Source organism: Meles meles, chromosome 11 (genome assembly GCF_922984935.1).
Source record: "Meles meles chromosome 11, mMelMel3.1 paternal haplotype, whole genome shotgun sequence".
Classification (NCBI taxonomy): domain Eukaryota; kingdom Metazoa; phylum Chordata; class Mammalia; order Carnivora; family Mustelidae; genus Meles; species Meles meles.
The window spans coordinates 36,918,864-36,936,791 of NC_060076.1; the positions used below are offsets into that span (position 1 = coordinate 36,918,864).

General features: G+C 45.4%; 1 protein-coding gene across 10 annotated transcripts in view; it reads right to left on the bottom strand.

Annotated features, from left to right (window-relative positions):
• Window positions 1-613: 613 nt before the first annotated feature.
• Window positions 614-17,928, bottom strand: part of UNC13B (unc-13 homolog B) — a 233,197-nt gene continuing 215,882 nt past the window's right edge. For 4 of the 10 annotated variants that reach the window (XM_046023719.1, XM_046023718.1, XM_046023715.1 and 1 more), the window contains 17 exons: window positions 14,712-14,839; window positions 14,000-14,085; window positions 9,737-9,863; window positions 9,389-9,485; window positions 8,861-9,004; window positions 8,460-8,537; window positions 7,872-7,949; window positions 7,541-7,629; window positions 7,151-7,303; window positions 6,918-7,041; window positions 6,753-6,809; window positions 6,494-6,574; window positions 5,449-5,596; window positions 3,695-3,751; window positions 2,724-2,816; window positions 2,382-2,541; window positions 614-2,215 (listed from right to left, as the gene is read on the bottom strand). In XM_046023719.1, coding sequence (XP_045879675.1) covers window positions 1,930-2,215; window positions 2,382-2,541; window positions 2,724-2,816; window positions 3,695-3,751; window positions 5,449-5,596; window positions 6,494-6,574; window positions 6,753-6,809; window positions 6,918-7,041; window positions 7,151-7,303; window positions 7,541-7,629; window positions 7,872-7,949; window positions 8,460-8,537; window positions 8,861-9,004; window positions 9,389-9,485; window positions 9,737-9,863; window positions 14,000-14,085; window positions 14,712-14,839 — 1,986 coding nt within the window. In that variant the 3' untranslated portion in view covers window positions 614-1,929. Of the gene's footprint in view, window positions 2,216-2,381; window positions 2,542-2,723; window positions 2,817-3,694; window positions 3,752-5,448; window positions 5,597-6,493; window positions 6,575-6,752; window positions 7,042-7,150; window positions 7,304-7,540; window positions 7,630-7,871; window positions 7,950-8,459; window positions 8,538-8,860; window positions 9,005-9,388; window positions 9,486-9,736; window positions 9,864-13,999; window positions 14,086-14,711; window positions 14,840-17,928 lie in introns of all 10 variants that reach the window. The other 6 variants (XM_046023716.1, XM_046023717.1, XM_046023713.1 and 3 more) reach the window with 2 other exon arrangements.

Below are 17,928 nucleotides of genomic sequence, written 5' to 3' on the forward strand. Positions count from 1 at the left end.
GCAAGCAAATGGAAATGAAGAACTGGAAGGCTGGAGTTAATTCCCTATCCTATGCTCCCACTCAGCTCCCACCCCACAAGGGTTAAGAAACTAGGTAAACACTTTTCTGTGTCAGCTTCTCTGATCCCCCTGCTAGGAGGCCTCATTTTACCCTGTTTCTTCCAATATAGGAGGAGACTTTTTACTCCAGTTTTATTTCCTTGAATCTTCCCAAATGAAAGTCCAATTTCTACTCTTAGGCCTATTCCTTTGTCCTGTACATGGCAGCCTCAGCCTTCTACCAATCCCCAGAAACACACCCTTACCTTGTCCTCACAACATGGACTAGTTTATACTACTAGCACATGACATCTCCTACTCTTCTGGACCTTCTGCAGGAAGCTGATACCTTGGGTCCCCATGACTCTGTTACTGGATTGGTAGTCTCAGGTCAAGGCCAAGATGCTAGCCCACATTACCTGCTTTACTGCTTGGTGCTTATCCAGAGCTGTTTTAGGTTGTTGGGGAAAAGAGGCAGCAAAGAGCCAGGTAAAAAATTTACCATTATACAGGCTTACACAGGATAGTCATTTCTATAGCTTTCCACACCTTAACAGAATTACTGGACCCCAGAGGCTGCTCTAAGATAATTTATTATAGACTAGCCAAAAATGTCCTGTAACAATGGCACATACAGTAATTAATAACAGCAAAGATGCTTAGTTTCTTGGTACATGTAATGGCTGGTACAGCTGTGGATAACATGGAGTCCTCAGGAGGTCCAGGAGGCTGCTACCAAGGATATCCAAGAACCATGTCACTTCTCTGATCAAGGGCTGAGAAGTTCATATGACCTTCTAAAAGAATTTGTCTTTGACTTTCCAAGGCATGTTGATGGCCCCTCCATCCAGCCTGTACAGAGGGATCATAGTCCAAGCTCCTTCTATAGGGTTGAACATCTGTGAGGCGAACAGCAGCTGACCTAGATGAAAGGGAGTGAGGCCAAAGACTAGAGTCCTTCTGAAAAGGAAAGGACAACCAGAAGGCAGTAGCCATAGGTGAAGAGGACTTCTTCTAGACTGGTTTCTACAATTTTTGGCTTTGTTCAGAGTCTATCCAATAAGAAAATACAGCCCTCTTTCGTGGATCCTTCAACTAGCCCTCAGGTGCACATACACAGGAATAGCCTCTTATGTTCTGAAACATCATTGCTCCCCTTCCTACAGGAGTGAAGGAGGGGGACTCCTGGGCAGGTGGCCTACAGTGCTAGGGTTCCAAAGAATATTCTGCTCAGGGCTCTGAAGTATCATGTGAACCTCATTCTACTCATGACATATTTGGGGGAAAAGATTAGCATAGCTCGTTTCTAGAAGGTATCTTGTTCAGTCTCAAAGCCTTGTTTTCATGGAGCCACACAAAACCAGTGGATCCTGCTCAAGGGGACTCTAAGTTCTATTTTGTACATTCCTGCCCTGGCCATACTCCAATCCAGACTATAGGGCTCAGCAACACCTTGAGGCTCAACTGACTATTTAACTAACCAGATACATGCTCCAGGCTCTCTAAACTTGTTCTTCTAATGGTTGATATGTATGGGTCTAGCTGGATAAGGTATGGCACGGAGAGGGGTGGAGATGGGGGTGGGGAGAAGGAGTGTCTACGAAGAATGGCTGATATTCTCAGAAATGTCTGTCCCTCCCTTTATGGAAAACTTCCCTATGCAGTAATATCCACATCCCAGCTCCTAGCACCACAGACCTGCTGGTCAGGGATTCGTGACCCTTTCTGTGAAAAGCCATACTTTTATCACCCCAAATTTTTCCTTTAATATCCTCAAACTGAAGGAGTCAGCCTCTCAACTATGAGGACTTTAAGCTGGCTACATAGTAACTCTCACTGGCACTGACTTGTGGAACTCATGCCATCTGGTTGGCACAGGAACCAAGGTGCTCAGCTCTCCTCTTCTATGGAACGAGACTCCGATTTGAGCTTCACAAACTCTCGAGCCACTTCGTCATTGCTCCTCTGAGATAGAATCCGGAGAATAGTCAAGCCTGTCTCATCCATGTGGATCTTCCGGCCCAAGGGGCACCAGCAAGCACAGCTGCCCTTGGCTGCCACATCCCTCAGAGGCATCACAGCCAGCCCCAGAACACGATCCTCACGGGCAAAGCAGTAATCCTTCACACATATTTGCAACTCATAGGCTTCTGGTCCCTCTTCATTTCCCAGGAGGCTGTGAGCACAGGGTGGGTGGAAGGGAGGAAGCCAGAGCTGAAAGAGTCTTCAGATGAATTTACCCCAGCCACCATCCAACCCATTCCTTCCTCTTCCCTCTCAAGTCTTACCTCCTAGCTCACCCCCACCCCAGAGTCCTAGAGGTCCCCTACCCCGTAACTCACAAGTGAAATGTCTCATTGTACTTGGGGGCCCAGTTGTTGCTCTTTGATTTGGTTGTGAACTTCCTCTTCTTGTCACTTTGGTGTGGGCCAACCATGGTCACTTCCACAAAGGGCCGGAACATACCTGCTGTCTGCCACTTGAGGTCATTGGCTGCTACCACTGCCCAAACAAAGGAAGCCTGTGAGGGATCCCACCACATGTTCCCAGTTCTTGAGCCCCCAGGTGGCAATCCCCTTGGAGGAAGGCTAAGTTGGAGGACTGAGATAAAGCAGCCCCTGCCTTCAATTGATGAGGCTAGTGCATAAGAAACAGTCTAAAACTTGTAAGTCTGTGCCACTCACCTTTCACTGTGACCTTGTGCTCCCCAGTTCCAGGATGTGTAAACAAGTCCACCTGAATGGACACTTCTCCCACAGGATCATCCACACCAGACCCTGAAGGACAGATGGACAGTTGGTCCCTCACTGAAGAACACTAAGACTTCAGGCCTAATTATCCCAGGTAAAACTGAGGAGTTAAGAGGCCACCACCTTATATCCTAAAGTCTGAAGCAATCACCCAAAGTAGCCATGGGGAAGTAAGCAGTGGGAGAAGGGAAAGAAAGGGGATAAAGAATTAAGTTGAGTATTAAAATACATTAAGGTGATGACATCTTAGGTGAAATGTTCCAAAAATGCACTGGGAATCTCTCAGGTTCCCCAAACCTCTCTTATCTCCCAGGCTGAAGAATTTTTCATTGAATGATATTAGAGAGAAGGATAATATTGCCACCTTGTATTTTTGTCAGGGAATTATGGGCACCCCACAGTGTCTCAATGGAACAATGTGGGTCCCTTCTAGCCAAAGGCAATACTCTCCACTCTCCCACCTATCCTCGGATTCTGGGATGTCCCTGGTTGGGAGGTTGCCCTGCTCAGACTTTGTCCTATTCACACCAGGACCCCTCCACAAGTCCCAGTCTCTGGCCAGTTTGTAGGCTCCCCTCAGCAGAGGTCTCACTATTTTGATAAAATAGCGGTACCCTGCACCCCAGATAAAACTCTGTCCTCAAGTGGAGGGGTGGGGGAATCCTGAGGACAGAACTACTGCAGTCAAATGCTCTACCAATGAGCTATACCCCCGTGAGGACAGAACTACTGTCAACCCCTTCTCAGACTGTATGAATACAACATTCATCTCTGAGACTTGGGATAGAGCTTCTGAACTTTGACAAATAGCTCCGCTACTGCTTGTCTAAGCAGCAGCTCATTCTAGTTCATAGGGAACAGTGTTAGCCTATGTTAGATTCACATGTGCAAGGTATACAACATACCCTTTTCCGGCCGAATGTCCTCATTAGCTGTAAACCTAATACCTTTCCCATCATGCACTGAGTGAGAACAGGCAAGTCAAGAAGTAGTAGCAGCAGCAGGACAGAGAAAGAATAATCAGTTAGAGGCCTAAGGTGTAACAGCCATCTGGAGCAACTCTACACATATTTTGAGGGATCACAGAGCTGAGGTGGAGAGAGAAGTCAAAGAGCTGGGGTCAATGCCCCAGTGCTCCAAATTAGACTTCCTGGGTCAAAGATCAACCAGATCATGGGGGAAAAGCAAAAGAACATACAGAGAGAAGGTATTTGAGACCATCAGGCCAGGAAAGAGAGATGTTGTAGGCTTTAATTTCCTAGGCCTTAAATGATAAAACAATGGGTACGAAAGGTATACACACACACTTGGATCCTCCCTGCAGTACCCACCCTTGCTCTTATCACATATGTGCCCATTTCAGCCTTTCCTCATCTTTACATCTAGCTTAAAGTTCAGGATTTCTAAGAAGTCTTTCTGGATTAACTCAGATCCTCCCCTGATGTTACAGGTCTTTCCATATACAGCTCTTTAAAAGAGCTCCCTGCCCCCTTGAGCAAGGCTCATAACTCCTTTGCTCTCTCTTCTTCCCATCCTGGACTTGAAATAAGAACAGGTGTGGAGGGGCGCCTGGGTGGCTCAGTGGGTTAGGCCGCTGCCTTCGGCTCAAGTCATGTCTCAGGGACCTGAGATCGAGTCCCGCATCGGGCTCTCTGCTCAGCAGGGGGCCTGCTTCCCTCTCTCTCTCTGCCTGCCTCTCTGCCTACTTGTGATCTCTCTCTGTCAAGTAAATAAATAAAACCTTTAAAAAAAAAAAAAAAAGAACAGGTGTGGAAAATGGAGCAGTGCTACAAGTCCCTTGCATCTTTTCACCTTCTATCAACTCTAGTCTAACTGCTTAGATCCCTCTTCCCCTTCAGGTCAGCTCTGTGCTCTGAATCGACAGCTTAGGGAAGCCTAAATTCTCCCACTCCCGCCATCAGATTCACTCAGCATCACACCCAGGGTTCCCTATTTATTATGAAATAATAAATGTGCCTGAAAGTCTTTTCTGGGAGGGCCCTGCTCCAGGGCTAGGGGCAGAATTTCAGTCTGACCCATCTCTAGGTAGATGTGTTTTGTTTATAGAGAGGCCTGCCTAAAGACAGGGGGGGTTTCTAAGGACTGGAAGTCACTGGGAGAAAATCAGCTGCCTGGGCCCCTATGCATAAGCATCACCCATGAGGCTGGAACCTCAGCTATGCACAGAGCCCCAAGATCCACATCCTCTCTTCAACTGCTCCCATAGTTTGCCTCTCCTAGTCTTTTTTCTCATCCACACTAGATGATCTGTAGTCTTTTGCTTTCTCTCTCCAGGACAACTTCCAACAAGATTCCCAAAGCTGTGAGTTTTCATGAGTGTCTCAATCACTCATTCTCCAGGCTTCCTGACAGATACTTCCTAACAGAGAGTGTACACTCCTTGATAAACATGCACTAGGCCGGCAATGTCTGGAAAAGGAATCTCAGGCATGTTTCCCAGGTCCCTGTCATTTTCCTGTCTGGTATGGATATGGTGTGGGGGTGAGTACTGGGCTCCCTCAAGAAATCCTGGGATCTGAGTTTGATAGGTTCTCTGGAGAAGTACCTGGATCCTTCCGGGGGCTGGAAGCTAGTGACTCCCTAGAGGCAGAAATGTATCAAGGAATGGAGATAGGGACCCAAAGCCCTTCGGCCTTACCCTGGGCAGTCTGTGAGCGCACAAAGGTTTTGATGAGTGTGTCGGTGGTCTGTGTGTACAGAGATAGGGCATAGCGTAGGGACTGCAGATCTGGGCTCTTCTCCAGGAAGGTTTTCTTCAGCCCATTACCTCCTGCATGAAAGTATTGCTGAAAGACAAAAGAATATCTGCTATAGCCTCCTCCCCTTATAAAGAGGCAGCTTTCCACACTGTCCTCAGAGAAAATCCTATTTGAGCAGAAGCTCAATGAAGATGCCAAAAGAGGATGATGAGGACAATAAGCCATTCAATAGACAACAAGATCGGGAATACCACGCAGAGTCACAATCTCTCAGGTGAAGAGTTACTATTTGTGTTGGAGCAGTGAGGGATGGCCACATTCCTGGATGCAGATCTTTGTGAAGTATGGATCTATCCAGACAAGCAAAGACATGGAATAGAAGCATTTCAGGCAGAGAATAGCCAGAATTGCTCTTTTACCCCTCTGAACTCTTATTAGAGAACACTATCCTTTAACATAATTCTCCCAACTGCCCCATATCATGGTTTATGTGTACCTATCTTATTGTAGCCTTACCAAATTATAGGCATCTTACAGCTAGGGACTATATCTGATTTTCTCTGTATCCTTCATGCACAGTGTCATGTGCACATGTTGCCTGGCTGAATGAAGGAATGGGTAGTAGAAAGTCCAAATAAATTTATATATAAGTGGAAGAGGGAAATTTCTGCCAGATCTGGGGTATGAGGATCTGAAAGATTAATTTCCAGTTGAAAGTATTCAGGAATGGCAATGAGGAACTAAGTAGACTGAACTATACTCAAAACCCAGGAATAAGTGCTCTGGGTCTGTGGTAAGTCATCTGAGACCATAAAGGAGGTAACTTTTGGTTGCTCCCAAGCAGAAATATGGATATAGCAGAGAAAGTAACAAACATATAAAATCACTGTCTTCTGGATGTGGGGTGGCAAGAGCCATCAGTTTGGCAGAGTGGAACACCAGGAACATGAGGTATGACTGTCTGGAGAAGGGGCAGGTCTCTACCTTGATGGTGTCCAGAGCGAGGTCAAGGATGGCACACTGCTTTGGAGTGAGACTCCGGGTTTCCTCTCGTACCATGTGGTCCTGGAACCCCAGAGAAAGCAATAGCATCAGGACAGCTTAGGGCTGTCTTTCCCCATCTGTCAGCTTATATTACATGTTCCTCTCATTCTTTTCCTCTTCCATCTCCAAAGCTCAAATAGTCTTCCTCCTGGCATCCTGTCACCCTCAGCCTCAGAAGGACCCCATACATCCACAGTACCTTGAGTTTGGAAAGATGGCTCAGCTCCTTGGCAGCGGTGAAGATTAGCTGGGTGCCCTGGGCAGAGAGGGGATTAGTCAAAAGCAGAGGACTCCAACCTTGATCAGGAAGTGTGGAGCAAGATATAGGAGACAGCAGGAGAAAGTGGAAGAGGAGCGTCCTTACCGTCTGGTCAGTGAGTGGGGGCAGAACAATCATCCTTTCCATTGTGTTCATCACCACCCGCCAGAGCTCCTTCAGTACACGCTTCAGGACTGTCTTCTCACACACAGTGGCAAAGAGTGTGAGGCTGTGGGACCGTATGACAGGTAAGACTAGAGCTAGAGTTTGAGAGCCCCTTTCCCTGAGAGGCTTTCCATGTGATTGCCTCCCACAGGACAGTTGAGTGTCGTACTCACTTGCCATCCAGGAAGTCCATGAGAGGCCGGAGCACACTATCTGCATCCTGAGCCACTGAGGCCCTGGCGTTGGGGGATGCATTCCCTGGGCCGCGTACCTGGCCCAGGATGTCAGCCATTTGTCGAACACAGTCATCAATCCGCACCTGAAAACTACACATGTGCCCGCAGTGCAGCCCTCCCCTGCCCAAACACGCACTGTCCTTGGAGCAGCACCAGCTATTCAGCCCCACTCCAGCATACTCCTGGTGTAGCTCCAACAGGGACAGCCAACAGGAGGAGAGGAAAGATCCACATGCCTGCAGCTGGATGGAGGGTGTGGGACAGGGGCTTTGGGACTGGCCAGGGGCCATACCTGGCTCTTATGGCTGTATGCTTGGGGCCACTGACCTGTTTCCAAATACCATGCTGAGTTCGTCCAAAACTGTATTCAGTTTCACCTGCAGCTCCTTCAAACTGTCTGCAGCTTCAGGGTCCAACTGTATCCACACAAAGTATGCTTGGCTGAGCTGGGTTCTGTACACTTTTCTCCCCTCCTACACTCCTAAACCCTCCCTCAGAAGGCCTTTACCCCAGTGTCTACTTAAATCCTTCAGCTTAAACCAGCCCAGACCCTAAGCTAAATTGTTGGCGTATACCTAGTCAGGAGATGGTAGAGTTCTATGGCCAGGGAGCTCAGGAACAAAGGGAAAGTACAGCAACCCCACACCCTGAGACCTACCTCCTTGCCTCCCATGGCCTCAAACATTTTCTCCAGCTGGACCCTCAGTTGCTGCATGTTGTTCATCAGGATGCAGGGCTTTGGGGAAGATGGAGCTGTTGAGTCTTGACTTCTTTTGGCACAGGACCTATCAGACTAAGGTACCTCTTTCATACTACTCCAAAAACGACACAGAATTTACAACACATACTATATGCATCTCTTCCTAAGCACTGAGATCTGGAACCAATTCAGACACTTCTCCTTGAATGAAGACTAGGAGCAAATGTTTTTGTTTTTAAGCTGGGTGGTGGGCCTCAGGTGTTCATGGCACTATTCTTTTAACTCTTTGAATGTCTTAATTTCTTTTTTTTTTTTTAAAGAAAGATTAACTAAAGCTCTAGCTTAGTTGAAAATTAAGTACCAAATGGAGGCTCAGATGAACTCCTAGTCAAGTTCTTCTTATTTTGTGTCATAATCTCAAAAGAAGCCCAACTGGGAATCAAGTCAGGAGCATCACCCCCACCCTCAGCTCTGAGGATAGCCTCAAAAGCAAGGATTCAAATGTCTTCCACTCTCTTCTCTAGGCTCCCAGGACCTGACCCTCACCATTTTCTCCTTTGTGCAATAATCTGGGAAGCTCTTTGATAAGATGTTTGCATATTGCATCAGCACCTTCCCGATGGTCTGAAAACAAAAAAGAAAAAGAGAAAAGGAAAGGAAGGGAACCCTTAGCTTTCCCTACACGGATTTTGCCTGAGATCATACCTGTCGTCCCAGAACAACAGAGAGGTAGAGCGGAATCTCATAGTAAGGGACAAAGCTCCCTCTCAACCCCAGAAACACACCAAGATAAACCCACCAGTCCGCCCCAGACACAAGTAAATGAGAATGGGGTGATGCCAGACTTTACCTGAAGGCCACCACAGAGAGGAATTGAGCTCAGGCCTGTGATGAGGCTGTGAGCAGGGTAAAGGCGAATGGAAGGGAGAAGGGAGGGTCATGGTCACCTTAGCAAATCTCCTCATGTAGTGGGCAAGGATGCTGGGGTCTGGGCATTCCAGCTTCCGGATGATTTCAAAGCTCTGGTTGAGCTGTGTGAAGACGTCCACCACAGAGCAGGAAAAGAGTGCATGCTCTGATGTCTGCTGGAACTAAGGAAGGCCAACAATAGGATTGTCATCTTCAGCCACTACCTTTTCCCAAGTGTGTAAGGTTAAAAAGGGCTCTGCCTAGCCGGGAGGCTCTTTGGCCTTCCTTTTGAACTCCACAGGGAAGAAACTAAAGCCCTAGAACTTTTTTTTTAAAGATTTTATTTATTTATTTGACAGAGAGGTATCATAAGTAGCTGAGAGGCAGGCAGAGAGAGAGAGGGAAGCAGGCTCCCCACTGAGCAGAGAGCCCTATGCGGGATTTGATCCCAGGACCCCGAGATCATGACCTGAGCCGAAGGCAGCATAAAGCCCTGGAACTTTTGCTGTCAGCTAAATGCTGGGACACCTGGCCTGACCCAAGTGCAGCCCAAGGCTCCAACTTACCCCATCCTTCTTATCTCGTTCCAGGGCCCCACGCAGGAATTCCAGGGACACATCCTCATTTTCATCCAGCCATTGCAGGACAAACTGTTCAAACCACCTGCAGCCAGGCAGGAGAACTGGGGGTTAGAGCCAGTGGCTGGCATATGCCATGTGCTTAACAGCTCCACCAGACTAGGGTCTTCTAGAAGATAGGGCACAGTTTGATGCTTTTCTCTTTCTACAACAGAGCCTAGAACTGGCAGTCTCAAGACTGGCTTGCTGAACTGAAATGAAGACATAGGTCCTGCCCCACCCCTAAGATGGAGGGACCCCTTCCCTTCCCCATGTAGTGCCCACATGATGACTCACACTGGGTACTCAGGCACCTGCCCCTGGAGGGCAGGCAGTTCTCGCACATATTCATTGTGGAGCCACTTCACCTTGAAGTGTAGGTTCATGTAGTCAGCACTCTTACACAGCCGGTCTTTCTCATGCTCTAGTGGTGGGGAAGGAAGCTGAGTCAGGTCCCAGCAGCAGAAGCCATGGTTCCTGAGCTTTCCCAAAGCAGCAGATGTGGCCAGGCAGCTCTATCAGAAGTCTTAAAACAAGGGTGATTCCCAACCACTTCCTCACAACCATCTCCCCCTACCAGTACTCTGCTCTCCAAGAGCCTGGCCCAAATCTTTTAGAGACTAAGCCAAACTCCCAGACAGAAGTCTTCTTGCTCTAGCTTCTAGAAGTGTCAACTGAGATACTGGCATCTGGTGAAGAAGATGGAAAAGAGATGTGGGTGCTAATGTTGATTAGTGGAGAGACTCCCCAGGACTAGTGAGGGATGGTGGTTTCTTAGGACTTCTCTATTCCTAGAAGGTGGGCCATTCCTTCAGATGAGCTTAGATGTTAGATGAAGTGATGAGCAGCTACACACAGCATGAACGAGTCAATGACAACTACAGAGACAGGGAAAACCACAGTGGGCTGACAGAAAGCAGTTAAGCAGCCAGAGTGTAACAGCATCTTAAGGTAAACTAAAGTGTCCCAGAACACAGTTGAGACACTGAGAAAATGAACACTCTGAGAAGTATGCAAATAAGAATAGTCAGTTTGGAAACCACAGGAACACAGTAGATGAAAGGGCTATTATGCTGTAAAAAATGGAATGTTTATTATGGACTTTTAAGGTCCTCTAACTGGATCTTCAGAGCCTTCTGGAGAATCCAGGACAAATACCACCCCTGCAATAGAATGCCTGGTGCACTGGCTACAACAACAGGTTCTCTTCATCCATCCCCTTTATAAATAAAAAATTAGGTTGAAATAATAAAATCGAACAATGTGCTTACATATAACATAATGGGAAAAAAGCAGGCAAATGGGGGAAGAGCACTGAGTAACAGAGAAAGGAAGCTCAGGGTCCTTGTGACCTCTACTGCTCAACTTTGAGTTGCTATGGGTGATGCTCCTTCACATCAAAGCAGAAATCCAATCTGGGGCGATTGGCCCTTGAGAATTAGTACAATAGACCCTTATGGAGGAAATGGGAGGTTGGGATTCGGCCGTGAAATGCTCCCAGTCCCAGGAAAGTTCATATCCTGGCACGGCAGGCAGCACCACCTCTGGGGTCATCAGAGAGACTTCTCAGGGCTTGCCCCTTCTCTTCCACCCCACACTCTGCTATCCTTACACCAGTGCATGAACCTAGAGACATAGAAATGTACCAGGAGGAGGACTCTCTCTCCATCCTGTTCAGTAACCCACTAGAAGTGGAGGCAGTACCGCTCCATCACTCCCAAAACTCCCTAACTGCTTTCTTCTAGGGATCTTCAAGTCCTGTATTTAAATAATTCTCCCTTTCTCTGTCAATCCGTTATCTGTACTCTGGTCCCAAAACTCAATTTCAATATTAATTTCTGTAGTACAGAAACTAACAGGATGACAGCTGAAACAGTGGTCACACTTTATTCTAACAAGTCCCATGGAGTCAAGCCCCGATAAAGTTGCATGAGGTTGTTGTTGATAGAAGTACGGGGATGGTTAGTCTCTCATAAAGGGCTACTGAGTCTCTAAATCTTCTCCTGCCCCTGATTTCCACATTCCTCCTTCCATGTATCTTTATCTTTCATCTTTGGAGTTCTTTCAACCTCATTATTTCAATTATTCAGCTTGCTGCTATCTCCCCCAAATCTCTCTTTGGTTCTGGTACTGTCTGTCTAAGGCCTTGCTGGCCATTTCACTTTGCCAGAGTTTAACTCTAGTCCCCATCTTTTGCCATTTAACATCTCAGCTGAAGCTGAACTGAGTACACACACTAATTGTAGCCTCTTGTTCAATGATGACCATCATCATCTTCCTTCTTCTCTTTAGTCACGTATTTGTCAAATTCATCAAAATATAGTGTTTTTCTTTTATGTATGTAAATTATACCTCAATAAAACTGATTTAAGAAAATTGGGTGAATGATACCATTTTCACAGTTGGAGTCAACACTATCCTTTTATCACCCAGGTCTCCAAACTCCTCCCCCTTGTCTTACCCTCCACATTCTGACAGTCATGAAGTCCTGTACAACTTCCTTCCAGTGGCTATTGAAACTCATTATTCCCTCTCCAATTCTCTGCTCTAACCCCAAACCCTCAGCCCTAAATTACTACAACATCATCTGCAGTCCCAACTTCTAGTGTCTCCTTGTTCTAGCTGTCCCATTTTCCCCTAACGTGAACTCTTATAAAAATGATGGGTGATATACTCAACTAATGGATCAATGAACATTATATCAAAAACTAATGATGTACTGTACCTTGGCTAGTTGAATTTAAGTTAAAAAAAAAAAAAGCTATTTTGCAGGGTGCTTGGGTGACTCAGCTGGATAAATGTCGGACACTTGGTTTTAGCTCAACTCATGATCTTAGGCCATGTATCAGGTTCTGCACTGGGTGTGGATCCTGCTTAAGATTCTCTTTCTCCATCTCCCTTTGCCCCTCCCCACACACTCACAAGCTCTCACTCTTGCTTTCTCTCTTTAAAAAAAAAAAAAAAAAAAAGCTACTTTGCTCATACTACATCTCTGCTCATCTCATGAGCTTATGGGGTTTCTTATTGTCTTCAATAAGATTTATTCAGTGCCGAGTAAATGCCAAGCAGTATCCTAAGTGTGTTACACATTACTTCATCAGCTCAATGAAACAGATGCTATTATCACTCCCGTTTTATGGATAAGTAAATGAGAGCTCACAAAAATTGGTCTAAAAAACACAATGCTGATTAGGTGGTGAAGGTGAGATTTGAAACCAGGTCAACATTACTTCTCTCTCTTAAAGCAGTTTTTCAATCCTTTTGTGTTTGTTGTAAACATTAGCAGAACTCCCCTTTCAAGAGAAATCTCATCTAGAACCCCATATAACATTGATAAAAGCAGAACTGACTTAACTGGCACCAAGTGAAAATCCTGGAGCCCAGCAACCCTCTCCTCCTACCTGGCTTTCTCTTTTCACTTAGCTCCTGAGATACCTCTGTTTGAAAACCTCTGCCCCACCTCATACTATCCCTCTCATGAAACTGATACACTTTTTGCAGGTATTTGCCTCCCCCCGCCCCCAAACCCATCAGAGCTGGGATTCTTCAAGAACTTGGACCATAATCCCCCAAATTAGGCTTGCTGAGTGCTACTGGAGGGGGGACAAGTGACTTCTTCACTGGCCTGAAAGGGAAAGGCCTGGGCTACAACCCCGAGCTTGACCCAGTGAGGCAGCAATTGCTCTGGGGCAGAATTACAGAATGTACATGTATAGTTTCTGGCTGTCTCCAACTTAACACAGATCTTCAAGGTTTCTTTCAACCTTAGCTCCTAAACCTCAAAAGTTTAAGTCTGAGGGTTACCCATTTTCTCTGGCACTCCACCAAAATAACAGATCCAGACTCTGATTTGTCCTCACCCCAGACTGCTCCCTTTCCTTATAAGTCCACTTGCACAGACTGAGGAGACAAACTAACACACAGAAACAACAGGAAAGGCAGCTAAATGAGTGAACACAGAAGGGTACAAATGGGAAGGTTATATACAGGCAGACAGTGATATCTTTGTGAACCAAAGCAGGAAATGGATAAAAGAATAAGCTAAATAAACAGATGAATAATAATTTGCCCATGACACTGCTTTATAATAGAAGGGAGGGAAGAAGTATATTTCTGGCTCTGTCATACCAATCCAGAACAGCTTTTAAGGAAAGCCAGGCCAGGCAGTCTCTAATAAGAGAAAATAATCTTATCTATGTATTTAAGGTTCTATGATTCTTTAAAACTATAAAAATAAACTTCATAAGACCATTCATACTCCAGGAAGTGGGACACTTGACAATACCCAGCATGGGATGAGTTGATCTTTGGGTTAGGGAAAATCTTAAACAGGCACTTGGTCTAAAGCTGGAAGGGGAAATTCACATCCACATAGCCATTTCCATTATTACTTTGGCTGAACCTCTGCCTACCTAAGGACTCCTGACATGACTTAGAATCCCTCTAGTCTCTCGCCATACCATTCACCCAGAACTTATAATTGTCTGGGGGAGGAAAGGGACAGCAAACAAGGTGCTTGGGCTAATGGCCTACAGCCCACTGCCTTTGGTGTACCCTTACCCTCCAGTGCATATTTCATGTCTTGGGCAAAGAGCTGCCACATCACTTCCGCGCTGACTTTTCCCACATTCAACTCCTGAGGAAACCTGGATGATGGAAGAAGCCACAGTGAGAACAAAGCAAGAGCTATTTGATTTGACTGATTCCAAAACTTATGTGCCTAATCTCTTGGAAGTCAGATTGAAGAGAGGAGAAGCCTAGGAAATAGGACTGGGCTCAATCTGGAGAAAAGGGACCCAGGAACCAGTGGAAGGACAAGTGGGGTAAAGGATTCCCTCAGGCAAGGTGGTCCAGGGAAGAGGATGCCCAGAAGGCAGGGACTTGAGGCCCAGAGAAGGGTTGGAGCTAGAAGGCAGACCCAGGCTAAAGAAGGTGGACGAGAAAGTTCAAGGAGTGGGCCTAAGAAAGCCCATTATTCATAGTGGACAAACACATACACACATGGTCTCTGGATCCCCTGGGACTCCTATGGCAGCCATTCCCAGGGGACTTTCACTCCAGTGAGGCTGGCTCAGTCTGAACAGGGCCCCCCATTATGTTTCCACACCTGTCTCCAGAAACAGTTACTCAGATAGATACAAGGGACAGAGGGACAGACGGACGTACAGGAAGAAGAGGTGGCACTGCAAACACACAGAGATAGGAAAGAAAGAGGCTGTTAGATGGACATGCCAACCACCAACCACACAGGGTCAAGTGGGTTGATACGCACTGGTTCAGAACGAGTGTGTAGGAATTCTTATCTTCCTCTATGATTGACACAATGAGCGTGATGAGTTTGGGCCAAAAATCCAGGTTACGAATGCTGGGTCCTTGTTCCTCAGGAGGTAGTTCCTGTTTCTTGTTCCGGGGGAGACAGTGAGAGTCAGAGTAGAATACGGAGAATGTCTCCAATCTTCTTTCTCTTTCGGTCCCCATACCTCTTCTTTTAGAATCAGTTACCCTTCTTCTCCTAGAGCCTGTCTTCCACAAGACTGCCCATGTTCTATCAGAGGGCTGACTGTTGGGTGGTCCTTATACACAAAGAGTCCATTCCAGAGAACTTCTCTCCCCGTCTCCAAGGAACAAATATGATACACTTGGTCGGTCTAGGAGACATAAGGATGCCTGACCCCCTTCCTCATTCTCTCAATAGCTATGAGTATAGTGACTCCTCAGGCAAAGTAAGTTGCCCCTCCAGCCTCACTAAATAGGTCTAGTTCCATGTGACCCCACTAGCAGTCTCCTCTGACACTTCCCCTAAATTATCACACACATACATATACATCTCAGCTCTGAGAAGCTCCTTCAAGTTCTGCAGGAGCTACTGCACAGACCTAGCATGCAAGTGGGTCCAACCTTCAGTGGGTTAAGGACTTCCCTTAACCTCATGAATGCTATTAGGAAGAAGAACTGTATCTAGGAAGCTGTTTGCCTAGTTGTATAAGATAAGGTCTTGTTGAGCCAAGAATACTCAGTGGGGATAAGAGATAAGGTAGTCTCTTCAATAAATGGTGTTGGGATAACTAGATACTCACATGCAAAAGAATGAACCTGGACCCCTTTCTTATACCTCTCACAAAAACTAACTCAAAATAGATTAAGGGCTTAAATACAAGACTTGAAAACATAAAACTCCCAGAAGAGAACAAAGGGAAAAAGTTCCTTGACAATGGTCTTGGCAATGATTTTTTGGATATGATACCAAAGTACACACATAAAAAGCAAAAACCAACAAGTGGAACTACATCAAACTAAAGAAATGTCTGTAGAGCAAAAGAAACAATCAACAAAATGAAAAGGCAACCTACAAAATGGGAGAAAACATCTGCTAACCTTTTATCTGGTAGGGGATTAATATCCAAAATATAAGTAATTTGCATAACTTGATAGCAAAGAAAAAAATCTGATTAAAAAACAGGTAGAAGACTTGAATAGACCTTTCTCCAAAGAAGACATACAAATGTCCAGCCGCAAGAGGTGCCTGGGTGGCTCATTCGGCTAAGTCTGAGCTCGGCTCAGGTCATGATCTCAGGGTCCTGGGATCAAACCCTGAATCGGGCTCCCTGATCAAATAAACAAACAAAGAATGCCCAGCAAGTACATGAAGAAGTATTTAATATCACTAAACATCAGGAAAATGCAAATAAAAACCACAAAGAGATGTCATCTCACATCTGTTAGAATAAATATTTTCAGAAAGGTAAGAGATAACAAATGCTGGCCAGGATATAGAGAAAAGGGAATCCTGACACACTGCTTGCAGGAAATGTAAATTGGTAGAGCACTATGGGAAACAGTATGGAGGTTCCACAAAAAATTAAAAAGAAAACTATCCTATAATCCAGCCACCCTACTTCCAGGTATATATTCAAGAGAATGAAATAACTATCTCTAAAATTTACTGATACCTCCACATTTATTGTAGCATTATGCATAAAAGCCAAGACATGGAAACAACCTAAGTGTACACCAGTGAATGAATGGATAAAGAAAATGTGGTATATAAATATAATGAATTATTACTCAGAAACAAAAAAGAAGGAAAGCCTTCTTCTTGCAGTAACATGATGGACGTTGAGGGCAGTATGCTAAATTAAATAAGTCAGACAGAAAGAGACAAATACAAAGACAAAAATGATCTTCCTTATATATAAAATCTAAAAACACCAAACACATAAAAAGAGTGGAGTGGTGTTTGGCAGGAGATAGGGACAGGGGAAATGGTGAGATGCTGGTCAAGACATACAAACTTTCAGTTCTGATGAATAAATTCTGGGGATCAAAGGTACAGCATGGTTGACTATAGCTAAAAATACTGTACTATATACTGGAAAGATCAATATGAGGGCAGAGCTTTAATGTTCTCACCGTAACAGCAAAATATGATAATTATGTGAGGTGCAGGCCTTACTGTGGTAAACATCTCACAGCACGCACTTGTATCAAATCATCATATTGCACACCTTAAGCTTACCCAATGTTACACATCAATTATATCCTAGTAAATCTGGGGGAAGAAAAAAGACTTGGTTGGGAAGAGGTAAAGGAATACAGTGGTGAATCTCAGAAAAAGAGAAGCAACTCTACATTTAGACCCTGGGCAGGACAAGGAGGGGTCACTGCTGGAATGGACATTTGTTTCCCACTGGGACAAAAGCAAAGTTGGAACCACACAGAAGAAGATGGACAGGACTTTCATGTGGGATGCCCTATGTCATCACAGTCTCTACAGTCCTAATAAGCCTGTTACACGGAAGTTACTAGAAACAAGGACAGAACCCACAGAATGTGGATTCTGCCTGCTTAATATCACTGAAATACATCTTTTCCTTTAACTTTTTCTGCCACTACCCTATCCTTATCATTCAAGGGTCTCCTAACTGGTCTTTAATCTTCATTCCAGTCCCCTTCCACATAGTTGTTAGTGATCTTTCTGCAAGGAGAATCTCATAGTGTGACTCCTCTGCCCTTCAATGGTCTTCAGTTAAGGCCTTCAGTAAACTTCAACTCCACTGCTTGACACAAAAGGCCTTCAGTACATGATCTGTCAACCCCACACCTTACCAATTCCCTTTCCTCACAGCCATTACCACCCCACTACCACCACTTATTTAGTGCTTATTAGGTGCCAGGCACCCTAAGAACTTTACATGGGTTATCTCATTTAATCCTCCTAACTGCTCCATTGGGTGGAAATTACCATCACCTTAATTTTACAGAAGAGGAGACAGAAGGCAGTGAGGTTACATGACTTGCCCAAGGTCTTATAGCTATAAACAGTAGAACCAAGAACTGACCCCAGATAGTTGAACTCCAAAGCCTGACACTGTAACTACCCTAATTAAATTGTTTATATTTCTTCAAACTAACATACTCATTCACAAACATTCTACTACCTCTATATGGCATCCCTCTCTTCCCCAACCCCTTTCATTAGCCAACTCCTA